At 40.6% G+C, this 20,888-nt stretch overlaps 1 protein-coding gene across 5 annotated transcripts in view; it reads left to right on the top strand.

The window, feature by feature from the left end:
• The window catches only part of IPCEF1 (interaction protein for cytohesin exchange factors 1), a 200,583-nt gene that overhangs the window by 177,463 nt on the left and 2,232 nt on the right, over nt 1-20,888 (top strand). For all 5 annotated transcript variants that reach the window (XM_043456871.1, XM_043456876.1, XM_043456874.1 and 2 more), the window contains 2 exons: nt 1,549-1,921; nt 15,173-15,366. In XM_043456871.1, the coding sequence (XP_043312806.1) occupies nt 1,549-1,921; nt 15,173-15,366 (567 nt within the window). The remainder of the gene's footprint in view (nt 1-1,548; nt 1,922-15,172; nt 15,367-20,888) is intronic.

The following is a 20,888-nucleotide window of genomic DNA, read 5'->3' as shown; positions in this document are numbered from 1 at the left end:
CGTCCCTATGTCAGGAAGATCCCCTGGAGGAGGAAATGGAAACCCATTCCATTATTCTTGCTTGGAAAATCCCATGGACAGAGGAGCCTGGCAGGCTATTGTACAAAGGGCTGCAACGAGTTGGACATGACTGAGTGACTAAGAATGCATGCTGCTAAAAAGTGGATTTATTGCTTATTTGACCATCCGTGTCTAACTTGCAGCTGGCTAGGCATTCATTGGATATATACTGACTTTTTTCATCAGAGCATAGAGCTTAAGAACCTGCAAAATTCTTGGGAACATATTAATTTATAACAAAGTCAATTATCCTGAATTAGTTGCAATCATTCTGAGTTTTTTAGGAGAGGATCCTACTTTGCTCTTTGGCTTCTTCACTCCAACAGTTCCTCCCTACCACTTCCTCCACTTCCTTGGAGTTCTGAATGCTTGAACTTGACAGGATTATCTCATAGGATGGCGTAATGAAACAGAACCAGAACATAGACTTCTCTGTCTTATCTGCCACTGGAGATATAGGGTAACCCCAGAGCACTGGTGTTTAGACTTTTGGATTTTTATTGACCAATAAAATTAAAAATGGAGGACCAGCATCTAGTTGCCAAATCTTTATTTTGCCATGCAGAACATTTAAAAAGCTCCAAAAAGACAAAAGGTAATAGCTACCATTACCATTTTCCAAAAGAAAGCATATATTTTAACACCAACATATAATAAAGATAAAATGTCAGAATAAATGAAGTCTTTCCCAAGAGAGGACGTTGGAGATGTTGCATTAATAGACTGGTGAAAATTTTACCAAGGTTGTCATTCAACCTTGGATTGTATGTCAGCAACTGCTTTCAGAAGATACTATATCATCAACCCATTTTTCATAGTTCTTGGTTTCCTTCAATGAATTAGGATGCTGTATATGTATTCTTGTCTGTTTTGGAGAAAGTTTATTGACATTTTAAAATTATTGAAGAGTGGATGAGTTAACATCTGTTCACCTAATTATGTAGTTATGAGCCGATACTGGTCATGTGCTAAAGAATATCTGAAAAATATTTGAGGGTGTAAATATATATATTTTGTGTTTTGTCTATATCACTGGTCTTCCATTCAATTCATATTATTGTGCTTCCTGTTTGGCTCCAGCTTTTGCTTTCTTTTAATCACATTTCTTAAGAGTTTTTGCCCAAGCAGTGAAAATTCAGTGATAGATTGTAATCTACCTTTTGCTCAAAGTGTCCTTCAGTGTTCCAAAGAATTCCCCAAATGGGTCTTTTAAGTATCTGGAGAGCATTAAAGGACAGAGTAAATCATGATACAGAGATTTTTTTCAGATCCTAGAGTCATGAATTCAAAGTTATACAAATTAATTTGGGGAAATGACATCATCATGCCTATCACACAGATATAAACACCATCTAATTTTCTTTCAACTCTTTTATTATTGGTGCCTTTTTGACACACTGGCATTCCTTCATTGAAAATGAAAAGTAGAGGATGTTGACTTAATCATGATTTATTTCATGCTCTTTTGGTTTTCTTTGTGAAAAACAGGCTGCACAGCAGGCATCTTCATCTTCACCCAAATTGAGTGAAACATCACGTTCCTTCTCTTCCATGGAAAACATAAAAAAGACTCCCAGCAGCCTGTCTTCCTCCGTATCGAGAGAAAGACAGTCCTGGATTGACGTGGTCCGCAGCTCGCCTGCCGCTGAGGATACGGGACAGTCTGTGACGTGTGCCGTGCGGCTGCTCTCACCGGCCCCCTCGGAGGCGAACGGTCGCGGGGCCCTGGAAAACAACGCTGATGCATCAGAAAGTGGATTTTTGAACTCTCTATCGAGTGATGACACTTCTTCCTTGAGTAGCAACGTCGACCATCTTACCGTCCCAGACAAGCCTGCTGGATCAAAGATGACGGACAGAGGTAAAAGCCAGAAATTATTATTTTTTTAGCATAATTTTATTTATTTATTCATTTAATTTTTGGCTGTGCTGGGTCGTTGTTGATACGTGGGCTGCTTTCTCTAGTTGCAGCGAGCTGGGGCTACTCCCCAGGTGTGGTGTGCGGGCTTCTCCATATGGTGGCTTCTCTTGCAAAGCATGGGCTCTAGGTCACGTGGGTTCAGCAGCTGTGGCTCCCGGGCCCTCGAGCACAGACTCAGTAGCTGTGGCCCATGGGCTGAGTTGCTCCGTGGCATGTGGGATCCTTCTGGACCAAGGATCGAACCCGTGTCTCCTGCACTGGTGGGCAGATGCTTTGCCACTGAGCCACCAGGGAAGCCCTAAAAATTTATTTACTCTTTTCAGAAAATGAGTATTTGTATGTGGATGTAGAACGCTAAGGTGGATTGTAGAAGGAATGTTGAAAGTCGTGAATGATTTGATAATTAAACAGTCAAGTGAGGCTAAGTCCGGAGGTTACTTCTGTAGAGGAGGTTGCATGTGGAAAACTCCAGCTTCAAGGCCGTTCATTGCCCACTAGCGTTGCTTAGTCGCTCAGTGGTGTCTGATTCCTGCAACCCCGTAGACTGGAGCCCTCCAGGCTGCTCTGTCCATGGGATTCTCCAGGCAAGAATACTGGAGTGGGTTGCCATTCCCTTCTCCAGCCCACTGTAAGTGTCACTAACCAAATGCTTGCAACTATGAGACATGTGTTCACAAAATAATGATACCTTTTCACCAATCCGAGATAAAAGTTTGAGTTTTCTTTGTTATTTAATTCATTATTTTTTTTTGAAGGATAATTGCTTTACAGATTTTTGTTGTTTTCTGTCAAACTTCATCGTGAATCAGCCATAGGTTGTTTCTGTTTTGTTTGGTCCCGTGTCCTCTGCTCTGGAGCTTGTGGTGACTAGCTCAGCATTTTGTCGATGACATCACCTCCTTGGTTCAAAACATGCACAGAGCAACCACCTTCCCTGAGCTATCACCGCAGACAAGGGCTGGGTCCTAAGCGAGTCGGCTCCTGGGGTGCCTGCCCATTTACTTAACAGAAAGAGACAATCTGCGTGTACTATGGAGAGCACCACTAGAACTTTAAAACCAAAGGAGAGCACAGCTTATGTGTTTAAAAAAGAAAAAAAAATCATTTTAAGTCTTAGCAAAAGAAGGAGTTACTGGAGTGTAGAAATGAAGAGTGTGGGCCTTCTTAATGTTGTTAAGTCTTCAAGTCATGTCCGATTCTTTGCGACCCCTTGGACCACAGCACGCCAGGCTTCCCTGTCCTCCACTGTCTCCTGGAGTTTCCTCAAGTTCATGTCCATTGAGTTGGTGATGCTATCTAATACTTCTTAATATTCCATGGTGATTGGTCCTTATCTTTTGTCCAGACTAACTTTAAAACAATGATTAGTTTTCAATCATGATGGGTTGTTCCTGATGGTCTGTGCCTTATTCATTCCACTGTCAAACAAGCTTACCTGATAGAAGATACTTAAAAATGAGAGAATGATGAGTTGACCGGCTAAATTTCCAGGATCGCCAGCCACGGTGATCTGATGGTGTAAATGACTGCTTCGCCCCCTCCCCCAGCTTCATCAAGGACAGTTCTTTAAGTTCTCAAATTTTCATAGGTACCCTATTAATTTGATATTTGGTATCAGAGTAATTTTGGAGAAGGAAGAGGCACCCCGCTCCAGTATTCTTCCATGGAGAATTCCATGGACAGAATTCCATGGTGGGCTACAGTCCATGGGGTTGCAAAAAGCTGGACACGACTGAAGTGACTTAAGACAGCACAGCACATCAGAATAATTTAGGCCAAGGATTAGAACTCTACAGACCTTGGTGTGTGTGTGAGTGTGTGCGTGTGTGCATGTGTGTGTGTGCGTGTGCATGTGTGCGTGAGTGTGTGCATGTGAGTGTGTGTGTGTGTGAGTGTGTGCATGTGCGTGTGTGTGTGTAGCCTTTATTTGGATTCTCAGGCTGGGAGCTCCTTCTCCAAGTCACGACAGGTGTCACCACTGTCTATGTCCTTATCTGAAGATGCTTCACACAGTTGAATTACCTGCCAGGCCCCTGATGGCATTATATTTTCAAGAAAGCTTGAGAATAGGCTATTTTATTTTGTTAATTTATTTAGTTTTCTGGCCATGCTCCTGAGGCATGTGGGATCTTATTTCCCTGACTTCCCTTGTGACTCAGATGTTAAGGAATCCGCCTGCAGTGCAGGAAACCAGCATTCGATCTCTGAGTTGGGAGGATCCCCTGGAGGAGGGCATGGCAACCCACTCCAGTGTTCTTGCCTGGAGAATCCCATGGATAGAGGAGCCTGGCGGGCTGCAGTCCATGGGGTCGCAAAGAGTCAGACACGACTGAGCGACTAACACTTTGACTTTTAGGGATCGAACCCACACTCCCTGCGTTGGAAGTCTGGAGTCTTAATCTCTGGGAAGTCCCCATCTGATGGCATTTTTGTTGGATACCCTTAATTAATGCTAATGATCTACTTTACTTTAGTAAATAAAGTTATTGCCAAAATAACCTGCTCCTAGAGGTGAAGGAGGTTGGGTAGGGGGGAGAATGGAAATAGCACCACTGATGAGTAAGGGGAGATGGGTCAATATTGGACTGTACACGATAGAAGGCAGGTGATTCAGGCTGGCCTCAGCTTGGGGAGGTGCTGTCATGTGAAGGTACTGGACTTAATTTGCACCTTTGTGGAAGTTTGAAATTGATGTAAATTTTGAGGCCAGTGATTCACATAAAAAGGAAATAATTTTCAATTCAACATTAGAAACTTCTTTTTAACATTGAGAATTGTTCAAAATTGAACAGGCTCCTTGGAAAGTAATGCGTTCCTCATTGATGAAGGTGTTTACTCTTTCTGAGACAACCATTTTCATTGGGTATTAATTGCATATTATGTGTTGATTACAATTTTTGGTCTTATGAAGATATACTAAAGAGGGAATTTAAGCATCTTGAACTAGATTGCTTCTAACTTGTTATTTAGAAAAACCTTCCAGATACAGGATGGGGGAACTAAAGAAAATAATGAAAAGGACCATATTTACTTTTTCCTGTTACCAACTCTTACTTTAATCGTTGGACCACTGGTAGGACTTAAAAGTTTCACGCATGCACAGACAAACTTGCACACATGCACACACACACAGCATCTAGGATGAGGCTTCAGAAGCAAATGAGAATAAAATTCCATTATCATTCATTCTCAAGAGGTAACTCTGCAGATTGAGTTTTCCTTTAGGACGAATGATCTGATAGTCATGGGAAGATGCCTGCAGTTCTTGTCCGTGTCTAGTGTCATTCTGGGCATGTGTATGCTGCAAAGCCTGGCTGAGTACCAACAGCTCTTTTAATCTTCAGAGGAAGGAACCAGGTATTTTCACATTTTGAGTTAGGTGCACAGTGACCAGTGAAATCTGGGTGCTTCTTCAAACAGCTGCACACAAAGGTATTCCTTTGGGTAGAAAGGAAGAGAAAATAAAACTATTTTTCCCCTCATTGATTTGTTGGCATTTGCCATATGGTACAGAATGTTTGCTGATGCTTTTCTCCTACTGCTGGGGATTTGGTCAAATTCCCAGCAGAGTTAAGCCACAGAAAGTCATTGCTATGGAAACAGCAACCCAGTTTTTGCTTGCATTTGTGATGACATGTTGAGTAATCAGGTTGTGTGTTTCTGTGTGTGTATGTTTTACATATGTGTTTGTGTGTTGGAAAAGAGGTAGCTTTTCATTTTTCTGATTTCTAAAAATTATTATTTTTTATCTGCAAATTGAAAAAGAAAAGTGCTAAAATTCCTATGTCGGAAATATGGTTCAGGATGCTTTTATTAATATGACAGGGATTGAAGTTTCAACAAGGTCTATGATAGGAGTTAGGATTTTAGATTAAATCCCAGTCTCAAGATGTGTTTGCTGGAGAAAGAGGCTTTTATCCTAGAAAAGATTCTTAAAGGTTAATAACTGAGCCCAGAAATAAGCAGACAGCATGTATTATAGCCTTCTTTTTATTTAGACAATGAGAGAAATATTTTACAGTTGGTATGCAATTAAAATTGTAGTTGCTAGAATTTTATACTGAAGTTATACCCTTTTAGACATCTTCCTCCACAGAGTAAACTGTTTAAACAATACATGATGTTAATTGCATTCTATTGCCTTTCCACATTGGTAGATCCAGAGGTCTTCAGACTCTTCACTGAGTCTTTCCACAAAGCAAAGCGGGGAAAGAGATGATGAGGTTAATGGAATGTTCATCTCAGCTCAGTTTTATCCTGTACTGTTTCTTTTCTTTTATGAAAGGTTATTTGGCCCATGACTCATGCCTGTGTGATGATGACTCACAGTGTCTTTTTCTACTTATATTATGTTGACAGTGTAAGACAGTTATACTTACTCCATGAATGAAGTGGCCATACCCTGGATGCTGACAAGTTGAATAATCAGTAATAAGTGTGTGTGATAAGTTGTGTCTGACTCTTTGTGACGCAATGAACTGTAGCCCCCATGAACCACGCTCCTCTGTCCATGAGATTCTCCAGGCAAGAATACTGAGTGGGTTGCCGTGTTCTCCTCAATCAGTAATAAGACTGATACCCAATTTATGCAAATAAATTGTCAAGTAGAAGTACAGCAAGATTGAATGTGGGAATCATTTTGAATAGAATGCATTTTTAATGAAGATATACACATAACTAGAGGATGCATGACATCGAAGGAAAGTGACATAAATGAGCCAAATTTGGAATTTAGCAACTACCCAAAACCTGACCAAATACCAGTTTTATGTGCATGGTGATGTTTTTTGTCTGCTTAGAGCATGAGCAGATGTAGACATTTTTTTGTCTGCATTAACTATTTCACCTAATCCAAGGTGTTCTTATGATTGGAAGAATATGTTTTAAAAACAAATGGAATCTTTGTTTTAAAAATGTAAAAAGCTACTTATTAGAATCTTGGGTAATGAGCTCAACCTCAGGTTATTTCTGAAAATCACTGCCACACAGGCAATAATAATAAAACAAAAAAAGCAGCAGACACTGAGGGTCTCCCCATGGACTAGGTTTATTCTTATCAATAAAAGCAATGATATAGTATAGGGGTACTAAGTTATCTTGCTTAATAGAAACATCAAATATCCATGAGAAAATATTAATAGATATCTGACTGGTAGAGAAGGTAAATCAAATATAGGAAATGAGAAACCAAAGTAAAATTAGTCTCAGAGTTACAGGAACGCAAGATTATCCTTGGTTTATACTCGGATGCTGTCTCTGACTTTCTCTCAATCTGTTTGATTTTTTTCTTATAGAATTTCCTTTACCTGCCATCATTTTTTTAGACCCCGACTTTGCATTCTCCATTTCTGTGCCCTTATACCTTTGTTGTTTTGGGGGTCCAGCCTACCCTGATAGCTCCTGATGTGAACTGGTTCATTATCCCCAGGTGCCTGGTTCAAATGCCCAAGCAGAGAATCTGATTCTCCAGCCTGTGTCTTAAGTTGCTCACCAGCTTATGAATTTCGTCTCCTAGGACTGAGTGCCCTGTGAGAACAGAATTTAAGGTATAAAACCTGGGCACCTCAGAAGCAGGGGCTCTGGGTGGAGACTTTTCCCTTGGAAGACAAAGTTGAGGGGCCAGAGATCTGAGCCTTGGTCTTGCCCGCTACCATCTTGATGACTATGCATTATCTGACTTGAAATCCTCTTCCTTGAATTTCATTCAAGGACAGTGTATCAAATATTTTTATAGCATAAAGCATAGTGTTTAAGGCAATGAGCTTTGGGTCAGAACTTAGATTTGTTTCTTTGTGAATTTTGTCAAAGTTTTTAATCTTTCTGTGTCTTGACATTCTCTCCTTTATATCAGGATTAATAACACTTCCTTGTAGGGTTGTTACAAAGGAATTAAGATAATGTTGTTATAGTAGTTAACTGCCTGTTACACAGTTAAAAATTCAGTAGGTGAAAGCTGTTTCCACCAGCATCAACAGCAGCAGAGATAAATAGTCAGTCTGTCTCTAAAATTATACTATGCTAATATTCTTGGTTAGTAGTATCCTTATGAGTAAGATGAGTTGTCCAGATTTATCTTAGTTGCATAAATTAAATTTGTGTGTCATTATGATTCTAAATTTGACTGTCATTATGTAGAGCTGTCAGAATCATTAATTAGACGAGGCCTGTAAAATGCTTTTAATCTCTTTGCATCAGGTGCTATTGTTGTTTAGTCACTAAATCGTGTCCAACTCTTTGAAACCTCATGGACTACAGCCTTCCAGGCTCCTCTGTCCATGGGATTCTCCAGGCAAGAATACTGCAGTGGGTTGCCATTTCCTTCTCCAGGGGATCTTCCCGACCCAGGGATCGAACCCACATCTACATTTGGAGCAGGATTCTTTACCATTTAGCCTCCAGGGAAGCCTGTCAGGTGCTAAAGTGAATGACATTTGTAAAGTCTTAAAGTCTGAATGTCCAAATGACTGTGTAGTTATATCTTCGCTTTGTAACAAGTAACTTCCATAGTCTTTCTTTTCTCAAGTACTTAGAACACTGCATATGAAACAGGAAATACTGTTTTCTATGTAAACTTTTTAAAGTGTTTCATATTTAGGAATGACTGTCTTCCTTGGGAGATCATTTAGATTTTTCCAACCTCAAAAAGTTTCCCTTTCAAATTCTGATATGAAATAGGAGGTGTGAATTCCCCTCTTGTCTCCTGAAGTCGGCTTTTATGTTCTGAACAGAAAATAAAAAGCCCACAGTCTAGAAAGCTCAAGGAAGCACCAAAAATAAGATAGTGGGGGAGGCCAAGTTGACAGTGCAGCATTTAAAGAGATAATCTTCATACAGTGTTCTCGACAACCAAATTCCAGACTTACTGGAGCGTGTGTGTCCCGTCAGAAGCACACAATAGGCTGAGTACGTGGGAGGTAGCAAGAGAGGAGTGCATGCGTTTGGCATCCTCTTGAAAAGGAAGGAACTAGTAACTATTCGTTAAAAGTGTTGTTTTGTCTTTTGTTCATGTCAACAAGAAAGATCTTGCTAAAAAAAAAAATACCATCCCTTTCTTGAGTCTAAATCATTAGATTATTAACCTAAATTTGGAGAATGTTTTATGTCTGACCCCTTCAGACATTCTGAGTGAGTCCAACAGAAGTAAAGGGTTGCTAATATTAACCTCAAATTCCTACCAATTCAATGTATGAGATAATGATGCTTTAGAGCAAGGATTCGGGATCCTCCTTTGAGCAAGCCAGATTTTTTTTTTTTTTAAATTAAGCTATGGTGCAGAGAAAGAGATGCTGCTTTCTGGATGAGTCCCAACTTTCTGGTTGTAATTTCAGCCCCTTTCTCTTCCAATGAACTGAGACAGGTTTTGTGTGACTAGCTGTTGGGAAGCAACCCAGCCTTGCTACTCAAAGGATGTCCAGGAACCAGCCATTCTGACATCACTGAGGAGCTCGTTAAAAATTTAAATCTCAGTGCCTGCTGTCCTGGACTGAAGCAGAAGCTGCATTTTAACAAGATCCCTAGGTGATTGCTTATTAAAGTTGGAGGAAACTCATCCAGAAGCGCACAAGCCTGCACAGCGTGGAACTGAACTCTTGTTCCTAATTTTGCACCGATTTACATTTTGGAAAGATTGCATGCTGTTTTTCAAGAATCTCCACATTTTTTTCTCATCTGTAATGTAAAAATAGTTTTCATCTTCCTCGGCAAGGAACTTGTAAGGCTTGATGAGATAGACTACAGCGTGCCGTATGAGAAGAAGGAAATTAAAGTCCTGTTATTTTATGTAAGAAGAATGAAATAGGCACTTGAGAGGAAGGATAGCAATTGCATGGGAAACACTTGATTGTCAGACAAAATTCATTTTATTTTGCCACAGAAGACAAAGGAGGTGAAGATAATGAACTTGGCTTCTGTTTACAGTGGGAGAGAGACCAAATGCCCTTCCTGCCAATCATTTTTTGTTATTTTGCTTTTTTTATAATCTGGTAAAATAAGGGAATAATCTAGTGTTTTCTAATATGAAATTAGAATTTAGAAAAATATTTACATAAAAAAAGATGAAAAGGAGATTACAAAAAAATACTACTTTATTGAAAAGCCTTTGAAAGGTGTGGGGGTAGCCCTGTAAGATTAGCCAAGCAAGGCTAGTCTTCATGTAGTGATTAGTAAGGACTTTCATTTCTGCTTTGAGGTCGGGTGTAAGCTGTCTTTGATATGCTTGTACCCTTTGGGTCCTTTTTTGTCCTATGCTCCTACTTATCATCTACTTCCATTTTTATTGGATCTTCTGTTTATGGTCCTATGAAGACCTAGGCACCAGCCATTAGCAACAGTAAAATAGTGTAAAATCCCCATCTAGGTCATGGACAAGGCTGGGTCACAGGTCTTACCCCTGAATATCTAGTAATATGTTGTGTATTCCACAGATTATTATGCAAAAGAAGCAATCAGGGTATTTTCTTGACTCTTAACATCATCATTTATTATCTTCTCAACTTTACCTTTGTGAGTGATTCTGGAATCAGGTAATTAGAGGTCAGACATATAGAGTCTTCTAGTCTCAGGTTTCTTTTGAAGAGGGATGAAGAGATGAGAGGTAGAATGTAATGGTAATCTGAATTCATTTTTCTCCATTTTTCCAGCAGCTTAAAATTTTCTATGAATATACTCACTCTTTACTACTATCTCCAATTTCTAAGTGAATCCCAATGAGAAAGTGTTTGTTTTTTGAACATTGTTTGGTCATATTTTAGGTAAATTGTATTAACATTTTGTAATTACAAAAGGTCCACTTTACCTGCATATTAATTTGAAACGTCCACTATTTCTAGGAGAAGCAAGTTACACACACACACAGACACTCACATACACATCCCCATGGCTAGTGCCCTGAAGTTTAATTTAGCGAAGGAAATGGGGGTGGGGGTGGGGGGAGAGGGAGATAACATGTGATTTTTTAACTTAAAGGTAATATATATTCATAAAAATGTATTAAATAATATAAGATTATCCAAATAAGCCGTCTTCTTGTTCATTTAGGGAATGTACTTTATACCATTTTATTCCAAGATCCTAAAGCTTATTTTCATCCTTACTGATTTATTGTCTGTCAAATTAGATATAAGATCTTATAATCATTTTTACTCTGGCATAATTACAAATTAACGTGCTAGTCAAAAATAATTTTATTTTCTATCACAAGCTTTAGCAGCACAACTGAACATCTTGGTGCACACAGGGAAAATAAACCTTCTGTTTATTTTTGTTGTATACTTATTTTGCTGATTTCTTACAGTTTGTTAAATATATATTATTTTAAAAATACTGTGGTATTAAAAGCTATGTGAAAAAAGTAAGTGAAAGTGTTAGTCGCTCAGTGCTGTCTGACTGTTCACAACTCCATGAACTGTAGCCCGTCAGGCTCCTCTATCCATGGAATTCTCCAGGCAAGAATACTGGAGTGGATAGCCATTCCCTTCTTCAGGGCATCTTCCCAATCCAGGGTTTGAACCCGGGTCTCCTTCATGGCAGGCAGATTCTTAACTGTCTGAGTCACCAAGGAAGCCCTAAAAGCTATATATATTCACACTTTATTTGAAGTAGAGTCCTGCCTGCCTATCTGTAAAAAAAAAGATGTATAAAATTCTTGTGATCTTGTGGGACTGAAATCTCGTGGAGTCCTCAATGCTAACGTTACCCTCTAGGAGTCAGATGTCTTTTAATTTCAATTTCTTAACACTTTCTAATGTCTCCAGCTTAACTCCAGGACTGTTACCAAGCTTAGTATCGTTCCTATGCAAATGTCATCAGTTATCATGATAATCTTATTAAAGCCTAATTTTTAACAGCTTTATTGAGATATACTTCACATATGCATGCTTGTTCAGTTGCTCAGTCGTGTCCAACTCTTTGCGACTGCATGGACTGTAGCCCACCAGGCTCCTCTGTCTATGAAATTTTTCAGGCAAGAATACTGGAGTGGGTTGCCATTTCCTTCTCCAGGGGACCTTCCTGACCCTGGGACTGAAACTGTGTCTCTTGCGTCTTCTCATTGGCAGGTGGCTTCCTACACATACCATAAAATTCACACATAAAAAACAGTTCAGTGGTTTTTAGTATGTTCATAGAGTTGTACAGCTCCACAATCCAGTGTGAGGTGTGGATCACACCACACACAGGAAAACCCCATACACATTAGCGGTCATTCCCGCTTTGTCCCCTCCTCAGCTCCAGCCAACCACTAATCTACTTTCTATATCTATGGATTTGTTTATTCTGGAAATTTTATTATAAATGGACAGTACGGTATGTGCCTTTTGTGACTGGCTCCTTTGACTTCAAAGAATTTTTCGCAGTTCAGCCATGTTTTAGTATGTGTCAGCACTTCATTTCTTTTCATGACTAATACTCCATTCCATGCCTGTACCGTATTGCAGCAGTTGATGAACATTTATTTACACTGTTGTACGTTTTGTTTGTATCTTTCATGACATTCATGCACAAGTTTTGTGTTAACGTATGTTTTTAATTTTCTTAATACATAGTTAGAGATGGAATTGGTGGGTCATATGGTGGCTGACAGTAAAGAATCTATTTGCAATGCAGTAGACACAGGAGACATGGATTTGATCCCTGGGTCAGGAAGATCCCCTGGAGGAGGGCATGGCAACCCATTCCAGTATTCTTGCCTGGACAATCCTGTGGACGGAAGAGCCTGGTGGGCTACAGTCCATAGGGTTTCAAAGAGTCAGACATGACTGAAGCGATTTAGCACACACACATGGTAACTCTACAGTTAGAATTTTGAGAAACTACCAGATTGTTTCCTAAAGTGGTGGGTCCATTTTACGTTCCCACCAAGGACTTTAATGTTCCAGTTTCTCCACACTTATGTCTTTTCTAATTTATCCATCCTGGTGACTGTGAAATAGTATCTCATTGTGGTTTTGATTTGCATTTCTCTAATGACTAATGATATTGAGCATATTTTCATGTGCTTATTGACCAAAGCCTTCGTTTGATATCTGCACCGACTGAGCCAAAAAGTCTGTGTTCAAATGTAGTTTTGAATATTTCCCTCCTTTTTTGATATTGTTTTGATAGGAAACAAAGAAGTTTATTGACCATTACTATAATTTAATTGCAAAGTTAACCCAACATCTTTTCTCTCCATTTTATGAAAGAGTACTCTGCATGCTTATGGACCTTCTGGTAGTAGAAGGGGGAAAAAACATTGCCTAAAGACACTTAATTTTACAAGAGTAAACTGTGAAGGAAGTGAGTGTGCTTAGTTTTGATGCTCCTAGACTACTATTGTATGATTTTTTATCCCCTTTGGAGAGACTGTTTTTCAGTTCTCCTAAGGCCATGCTTTCTATATGATCCTCTATCAATCTTGTTCTCAGGATGGGAACCAAATATCATAAGTTCCTGCATGCATAGAGAAAACTAAGAACTGCACGGTAGAAAAGAGTCTTACTGTTTATCTTTCCCAAGACTGTTTCAGAGACCAAAGTGAATAAAGGACTGAAGTTCTTAGTAAGAAATTAAAGCAGCAGCAGGAGATGATTTTCCTTGAGTAAATTTCTATATCATCTGAGACTCTTGCAGTTTGCATATGACTGAAAACAACATCCAGATTATCTTAACAAAGGCAATGGATTGGCTCCCAGGAGCTCCGAGGACACTAACGGTATCACCAAGATCCATGTCTCAGTTGTATCCTATGGGATTGGCTCTGTTTTCATGACTCTTGGCATGATTCCTGGAATCTTCCAGGTCATATCATCACATCACTCAATTTAGGAAAACAGGGAGATTGATTGCCTGATACTCCAAACTGAAGTCTCAGAATTGAGTCTCTTTGGCCCCTTCAGCCTGATCTGAGAGCCACATGCATCCCTAGATCAGTGACTGTGGCCAGCATGATGGGACTGCCTAAATATATAGGGTCCCCCTGAATACTGGGTGGAGTCACTTCACTGGAAGCATTTGGGCTGAGGCTGGCAAGGCCTTAGGAAGGAAGAGAATGGGGCATCTGGTGTAAGAAATGATTATTATCTGCTCAAAGCCACAGACCACAGGCAGATTCCTTCTTTCAAAGGGCAGTTCTAGGAAGGACATTAAAAAGGGATCTGAGACAATGGTTCTCATGCTTTAGGGTGTATATTGGTTTGCAAAGGTTTTCCTGTCCCACCATTGTATTTGAGAAGCAGAGAACTTGTTTGATTTCACATGTTCACAGGTGAAGAGGAAATTTTCCCTAGGATGAATCTTCCCCTGAGTCCCACCACTCTGATTTAGATGATATTTGGACAAGACTTAGAGTTGACTTAGAGTTTGAGACTTAAAGCTGAGTGTTGGAGTGGGTTAAGACTTTTGGCGATGTTAGGATGAATGAATGTATTTTGCCTGTGAGAGGAACATGAATTTTGGGAGGCCACAGGGTATATACTTCCTAGGTAGTGCTAGTGATAAAGAACTTGCCTGCCAGAGCAGGAGATGCAAGAGTTGCAGGTTTGAGCCCTGTGTGGGGAAGATCCCCTAGAGAAGGAAATGGCAACTCACTCCAGTATTCTTGCCTGGAAAAGTCCATGGACAGAGGATCCTGGTGAGCTACAGTTCCCGGGGCCACTAAGAGTCGGATGCAACTGAGCACGCAGCACAGAGGGTGTACTGTTATGGGTTAGTTTTGTCCTTCCAAAATCCCTGTGTTGAAGTCCTAACTGAATTCATCTCAACATCTCCAAAAGTCTGAATCCATTCCAATTATCAACTCTTAAGTCTTAAACTCTAAGTCAACGCTGAGTCTCGCCCAAATATCATCTAAATCAGAGATTGATGTCCCCCTAATCAATATGACTGGTGTCTGTAAAAGGGGATATTGGGACACACCGACACGCCCACCCTAAGACACCAAGTGAAGATGAGTCCTGCTGCCAAGAGCCAAGGAACCGTCAAAAGTTGGGAGAGAGGCCTGGAACAGATCCTGCCCCAGAGCCTTCAAAGGGAACATGGGCTGTCGTGACTAAGTGCCATCAACTGAGTAGCTTAGACAATAAAAGTGTACATCTCACCATTGTGGAGCCTGGAGGTCTAAGATGAAGGTGTCAGGAGGATCTTGTTTTAGGGCCACAGTGTCAAATGTTCTGTCCTTGATTAACTGGGCGTATTGTTGTTTTTTTATTTTAATAGAAGAGACAAAAGCACCTGAAGATGACGAAATGGAGAAGCTCTACAAATCGTTAGAGCAAGCTAGTCTGTCTCCTCTTGGGGACCGACGACCTTCAACCAGAAAGGAGCTGAGAAAGTCCTTTGTCAAGCGGTGCAAGAATCCATCCATAAATGAGAAACTCCACAAAATACGAACTTTGAATAGCACGTTAAAGGTAAGAAACTCCAGACGGTGGATGAACTCTGTGGATGTGGGGTGAGAAAATGCTAGGTGTGTGGAACAATCCATGCTAACCTCGGTGTGTTTATGTGGCTAGAGGGTGGGGAGAGGCAGTAAAGCCAATACAGTCTCTACAGGGTGAGTTGACCCTTGACATTCCTAAAGCCCTAGGGAATGCAGTTTTTACAATAGGTCTTGATTTTTGCATTCACTCTGGCATAAAATCTCAAATATTAAGCTTCAAGATGGCAAGGATCATGTGTAACTTGTTTTTGTACCCTTCTACCTGGAATAATAAATGTTAGAGACAGTCTGAGATAGTCAACTTGTGGGAGTACACAGTAATATTTAATAAGATCTTGGGATTTCACCTGATTCATTAAAGGAGGCCATTCTTCTATACTAGATCCAGAAGAAAATGTCTACATTTTAGAGACAGCAGAGACTTGGGTGACTTCAAGCTGTTGAATTTGAAGCTACAAAACACCATGAGAGCTGGGCAGTGGGAAAGAGATACTTCCTGGTAGCAGGGGATTTCATCATGAGAATAAGGGGCAGTGTACTGGATGTACTGGAGCTATTTCTAGGGCCTCCTGTAACTGAAAGGGTTCTTTGTAGCAAGAGCATCCTGCTTTCACATTTAGATGACAGCAGAAACAAGGGGAAGCCAGAAGACTTTGTAAAATAGTTCTGAATTAGCAGAAGATTTAGAGATTCTGAAAAGCCTTGGCAGACCTGAAATTTAATTCTGTTTTGTACATGTCCTTTTCTATCTTATGAACATGAATCCCTTTCCGGGAAGAAATATCAGCAAGCAAAAAGACAAGGCTATAAAAGATGACTGAGTGACTTAGTCAGATGCCCCTGTTCATCCATAGAAAACCTAAGCACCCTAAAAGCCTTGCTAATATGGGGCTGAAAAATAAAAGGCAAAGGTATATTTTATTTATAGAAAGAAAGCCCAAATGTCGAGAAATTTCCCTAGCATTTAATGATGAAAAACATCACTAGCACTCATTTCAAAATCAAATATGTTATATTCTGTCGTACTGGGTTGGCCAAAAAGTTCACTGGGTTTTTCTTAGGATGTTACTGAAAAACCTGAATGAACTTTTTTGGCCAATTCAATATTTGCAGAGTTGTGGTTCTCTGTGACCTCTTGTTCTTCATGTACTATAGCCACAGAATCGATGAATCCAACAGATTTTTCTTTTCTTCCCAGGTTTTAGTAATCTTTTAGCTAGGCGACAAAATACCCCCAAACACAGCAGCTCCAGGCACTAGACATTTATTGTCTCCCAGTTTCTGGGAGTCAGGAGTTTGGGTGTGGCCTTCAGTGTTTCTGCTTCCATGTGTCTCATGAGGCTGTAATCCAGGCACCAGCTGGGGCTATCCACATTCCTCCACTGGGGGAAGGTGTGCTTTCAAGCTCTTTCATGGCAGAGTTCAGTTCCTTACAGGTTGTTGGACTGACGGTCTCAGTTGTTCATTTGTTCACTGTCTGTGGGCTGGAGGCCACCCCCAGTTCCTTCCCATGTGAGTCTTTTCATAGAGCAGCTCCCAAAGTAGAAGCTGACTTCCTGCAGAGCGAGTAAGGTGGGGAGAGTGGGCAAGCAGGGTGGGTCATACCCCAGCCTCAGGAGAGACCTCACATTGCATTTACAGTGTTCTATTCAGTAGAAGCAAGTCGCTAGGTCAGCCTCCCTACAGTCAAGAAGGAGAATTACAGAAGGGCATAAATACCACGGAGCAAGGAACGTTGGATTATTTCAGCCCCACCCAGCTGCACTCTCTGAACATCACTGGAAAGAAGGCCTTTCCACAAATCCCTTAGGCTGGGGCTGATGAGATATATTCCACATTGTGTATTCCTGTGAATCTCCTCAAGGTCAGAGGGCAGGATGACGTGGAAATTGACCTTGTTGGAAAAAAGAAAAAAAAAACAACACATCAACCTCTTCATTAGAGAATGATCATTTGGGACAAGCATGCTCATTCATGTCAGAAAGCTATCAGAATAATTTTCTTCTAACTATCTTTAATTTTTTTTTTTTTCATTTATTTATTGGCTACACTCGGTCTCCATTGCTGCATGTAGGCTAGTCTCAAGTTGCGGTGCGTAGGCTTCTCATCCCAGTGGCTTTTCTTGTTGCAGAATATGGGTTCTAAGCATGTGGGCTTTATTAGTTGCAGCACACAGGTTCAGTAGTTGTAGCTTTCAAGCTCTAGGGCCCAGTAGTTGCAGCACACAGGCTTAGTTGTCCTGGGCCATGTGGGATCTTCCTGGACCAGAGATCGAACCCATGTCCCCTGCATTGTCAGGGGGATTCTTAACCACTCCACCAGTGTTTAAAACTCAAGCTGTCAGGATAGTGGTCACCTTTGAGGAAAAGGCGAGGATATAAACTGGGCAGGACCACAGTAAAGCTTTTGAAATGCCAGATAAGAGTCTTTCCTTGACTGTGACAGTGGTTATACAGATGTGTTCTTTTTGTGATAATTTTATTAAGTCCAGACTTTATGTGTACGTTTTGCTCTGTGTATATTACATTGCAATATAAATATTTATTTAAAAAAGTACTTCAAAGCTGGAGTGTGGACAAGTGAAAAAAAAGCAGTTTCATGCAGAAACAAGGAAACTATTTTAATAATAATGTTTATAGTAGTGGTAAGCACATTCCAGAAATAAAGAAAAATCCTTGCACTGGGATTGTATTGGAATGAATAACTGTTTATGGAAATTCTTTTAGGAAGTTGAGCAAACTATCGCGTCACACACTGGAGATCTTTAGTTCTTTAAGAGTCTCCGAGAGCTCCACCTCCCCTGTCTTTTGGCTAAGCCTGTCTTTATTTTTAAATGAATGGTTAATGGAATGATTAATGAGTCCAACTGAAACTTTCTCCGAAAACTCCCCTCACTTGTATCTGAAGAGGAACAGACCCTTCTTTGCCTAGCTGCTTCGGTAGAATCCATTTCCAATGCTTAATACAAGCCATGCACTGAATATTTGGAGTAAAAAAATGAAAAGATGGTATTTTTCAGAGCTCCTATCAGACCCTGCCTGCCTGCCTGCCAGAAAACCAGAAGGATGTCGTAAAAGTAGTTCAAAGCATTCAGCAAGCCTCTTGCTCTACAGGGGTGAAGCAGGGCTTTTGCCTGATGCTCTTGACCCCAGCTTGCCAAGCCTAGGAAGGAGCTCAGAGAGTTTTATTGTTTTGCTAATTTCCTTCCTCTCTATTCTTATCTCAGTTTTTTTCTTTTATCCATAAAGGAACTAACACAGACTTGAGCTGAATGGGAAGAAATTTGAATTATTTAGAGCTAGAAGCCATATGAGAAGTGTTCGCCCAAAGTTGAAGAGATCCTTTCCTAAAACCTTTTATCCCCTTTAGAGGGGTGGTGAATTCATTTTTGCCTTGAAAAAATCAGTTTTCCAAATTTTGTTGATTTGCCAAGATCTTATTTAATAATTTCTTCAATAGCATATTAAGATCTCTCTCTGAACAGATGTCAAGATTTCTTAAGAACGATGTAAAATTCTTAAGTGACTACTTACGATAGTACTATGGTAAGGGTAGAGAAGAGAAGCATATTTTTGGGAGTGGGAAACATTGTTTTTTGCAGTGTTGATGCTGGACTCAGAGAGAAAACTGTCTTGACTCTGTTTGACTTTTTAGCAATCCTTGCTAGTTACCCACTTAACTTACTTACCTTTCTTTCCTCTGTTTCTTGGTCTTGGCCAACCTCCTTGTTATTCCTCTTTGGTTACTTTCCTTCTGCACAGTTTTTCTCTCCTTCCTGAAACCCAAATGTATCTTTTAACCTCCATCTATCACCACACTCTTGCTTTTGTGATTCAAAATGATAAATCTCACTACTCAGATTACTGTGTGTGTGGACCTTTTCCCTTGAAATCCATATTATTCTGGTCAATTTAGAAACAGGAAAAGAAGACAAGAAAATATAATAAAACAGTCCAAATAAAGCATAAGTTAAAGCTGAATGTAGAGCACAAACAATACATTCATGTGCCAGTGGGTCTCAAAAGGCGGGCACAAGGACATTGGAGACAGAGAAGAATGAAACAGGGAAGGGGGTCAAGGAAGGGCTTTTATGATGGGAAAAATAAGAGCATACGAGTAGGCCGGTGACAATGATCACCTGGAGATGGGAACCTGATGAGTCACAGCAAAGGAGTGAGAATTGCTGGAGCCAATTTCTTGGATGTACGAAAGAACGTGCTTTTACAAGTAGAGAGATGGGTCTTTGCTGGAAGCACAGATATTTCACCCGAGTGAACAGCAAGGAAGGCAGCATGTATCTGTGCTGATGCAGATAGAAGGCAACAGGAGCTTGGGAGAACTACTGTTGTGATTGTTTCCATTTCCTCAAAAAAATAAAGAGCAGGGTTGTCAGCTACAGGAGGGGAGGGTTGGGGAGGAAATCTGAGCAGAAATGAGAAACTCTGAAATAGTTATTTAGGGGAGTGGGAAAAAAAAAAGGGATGAGAAAACATAATTACTGAATAGTAGTGAAAGTCCGCTTAATGGCAGTGGTCGTGAGTTTGAACTTTGACCAGTGAGCACAGTAGTGAATGTTCACCTCTGCACCTGCTGCCCCGGATCTAGCAGAGATAGTTCACAACTGAATGTCTCCCCGGCACTCAGCCCTGAGTGAGGTGCAGGGAATACAGGAATGAATAAAATATGTTCCTCGTCACCTTCCTTAAGAAGCTTTAGAATAGACGACGTGACAGACCCATGAACATCTAAGTGTGACGTGATAAGTTCTAAGAGGGTTCCAAGCATTGGAAGGCACGCAAGCATGAAAAAAGCTTCTCAGTTCAATCGGGGGGCTCAGTTTTTTGGAGAGCATGATGCCCGAAGTGAATGTACATTTATGAGCTGTAGTAAAATCCATTAAAAAAAGAGAGAGAGAGAGAGAGAGATTGGGCAATGTTCCATGTGAAAATCACTCTAGGAATTAGGGTCCACTAGGTGAAGAAGAGTGAAGAAGGTCCTATGCCTGAAATGAATGTACATTTATGAGCTGTAGTAAAATCCATTGAAAAAAAAAAAGAGAGAGAGATTGGGAAATATTCCATGTGAAAATCACTCTAGGAATTAGAGTCCATTAGGTGAAAAAGTGGAGAAGGAAATGGCAACCCAGTCCAGTAATCTTGCATAGAAAATCCTGTGGACAGGGGAGCCTGATGGGCTGCTGTCCATAGGGTCTCACAGAATCGGACACGACTGAAGTGACTTAGCATGCATGCATGCATTGGAGAAGGAAATAGCAACCCACTCCAGTATTCTTGCCTGGAGAATCCCAGGGACGGAGGAACGTGGTGGGCTGCTGTCTGTGGGGTCGCACAGAGTCAGACACGATTGAAATGACTTAGCAGCAGCGGCAGCAGGTGAAGAAGGTCCTCTGTGTAACATGTCCTAGGGTGGTGAATTAGCATTGTGTGGGGGAGAAAACCCACATCAGTACTCCTAGAGAGGAAAGGGAGAGGC

This window comes from Cervus canadensis, chromosome 33 (assembly GCF_019320065.1).
Source record: "Cervus canadensis isolate Bull #8, Minnesota chromosome 33, ASM1932006v1, whole genome shotgun sequence".
Taxonomy (NCBI): domain Eukaryota; kingdom Metazoa; phylum Chordata; class Mammalia; order Artiodactyla; family Cervidae; genus Cervus; species Cervus canadensis.
The sequence above is the reverse complement of the archived record's forward strand: the minus strand, read 5'-3'. Positions and strand labels throughout refer to the sequence as shown.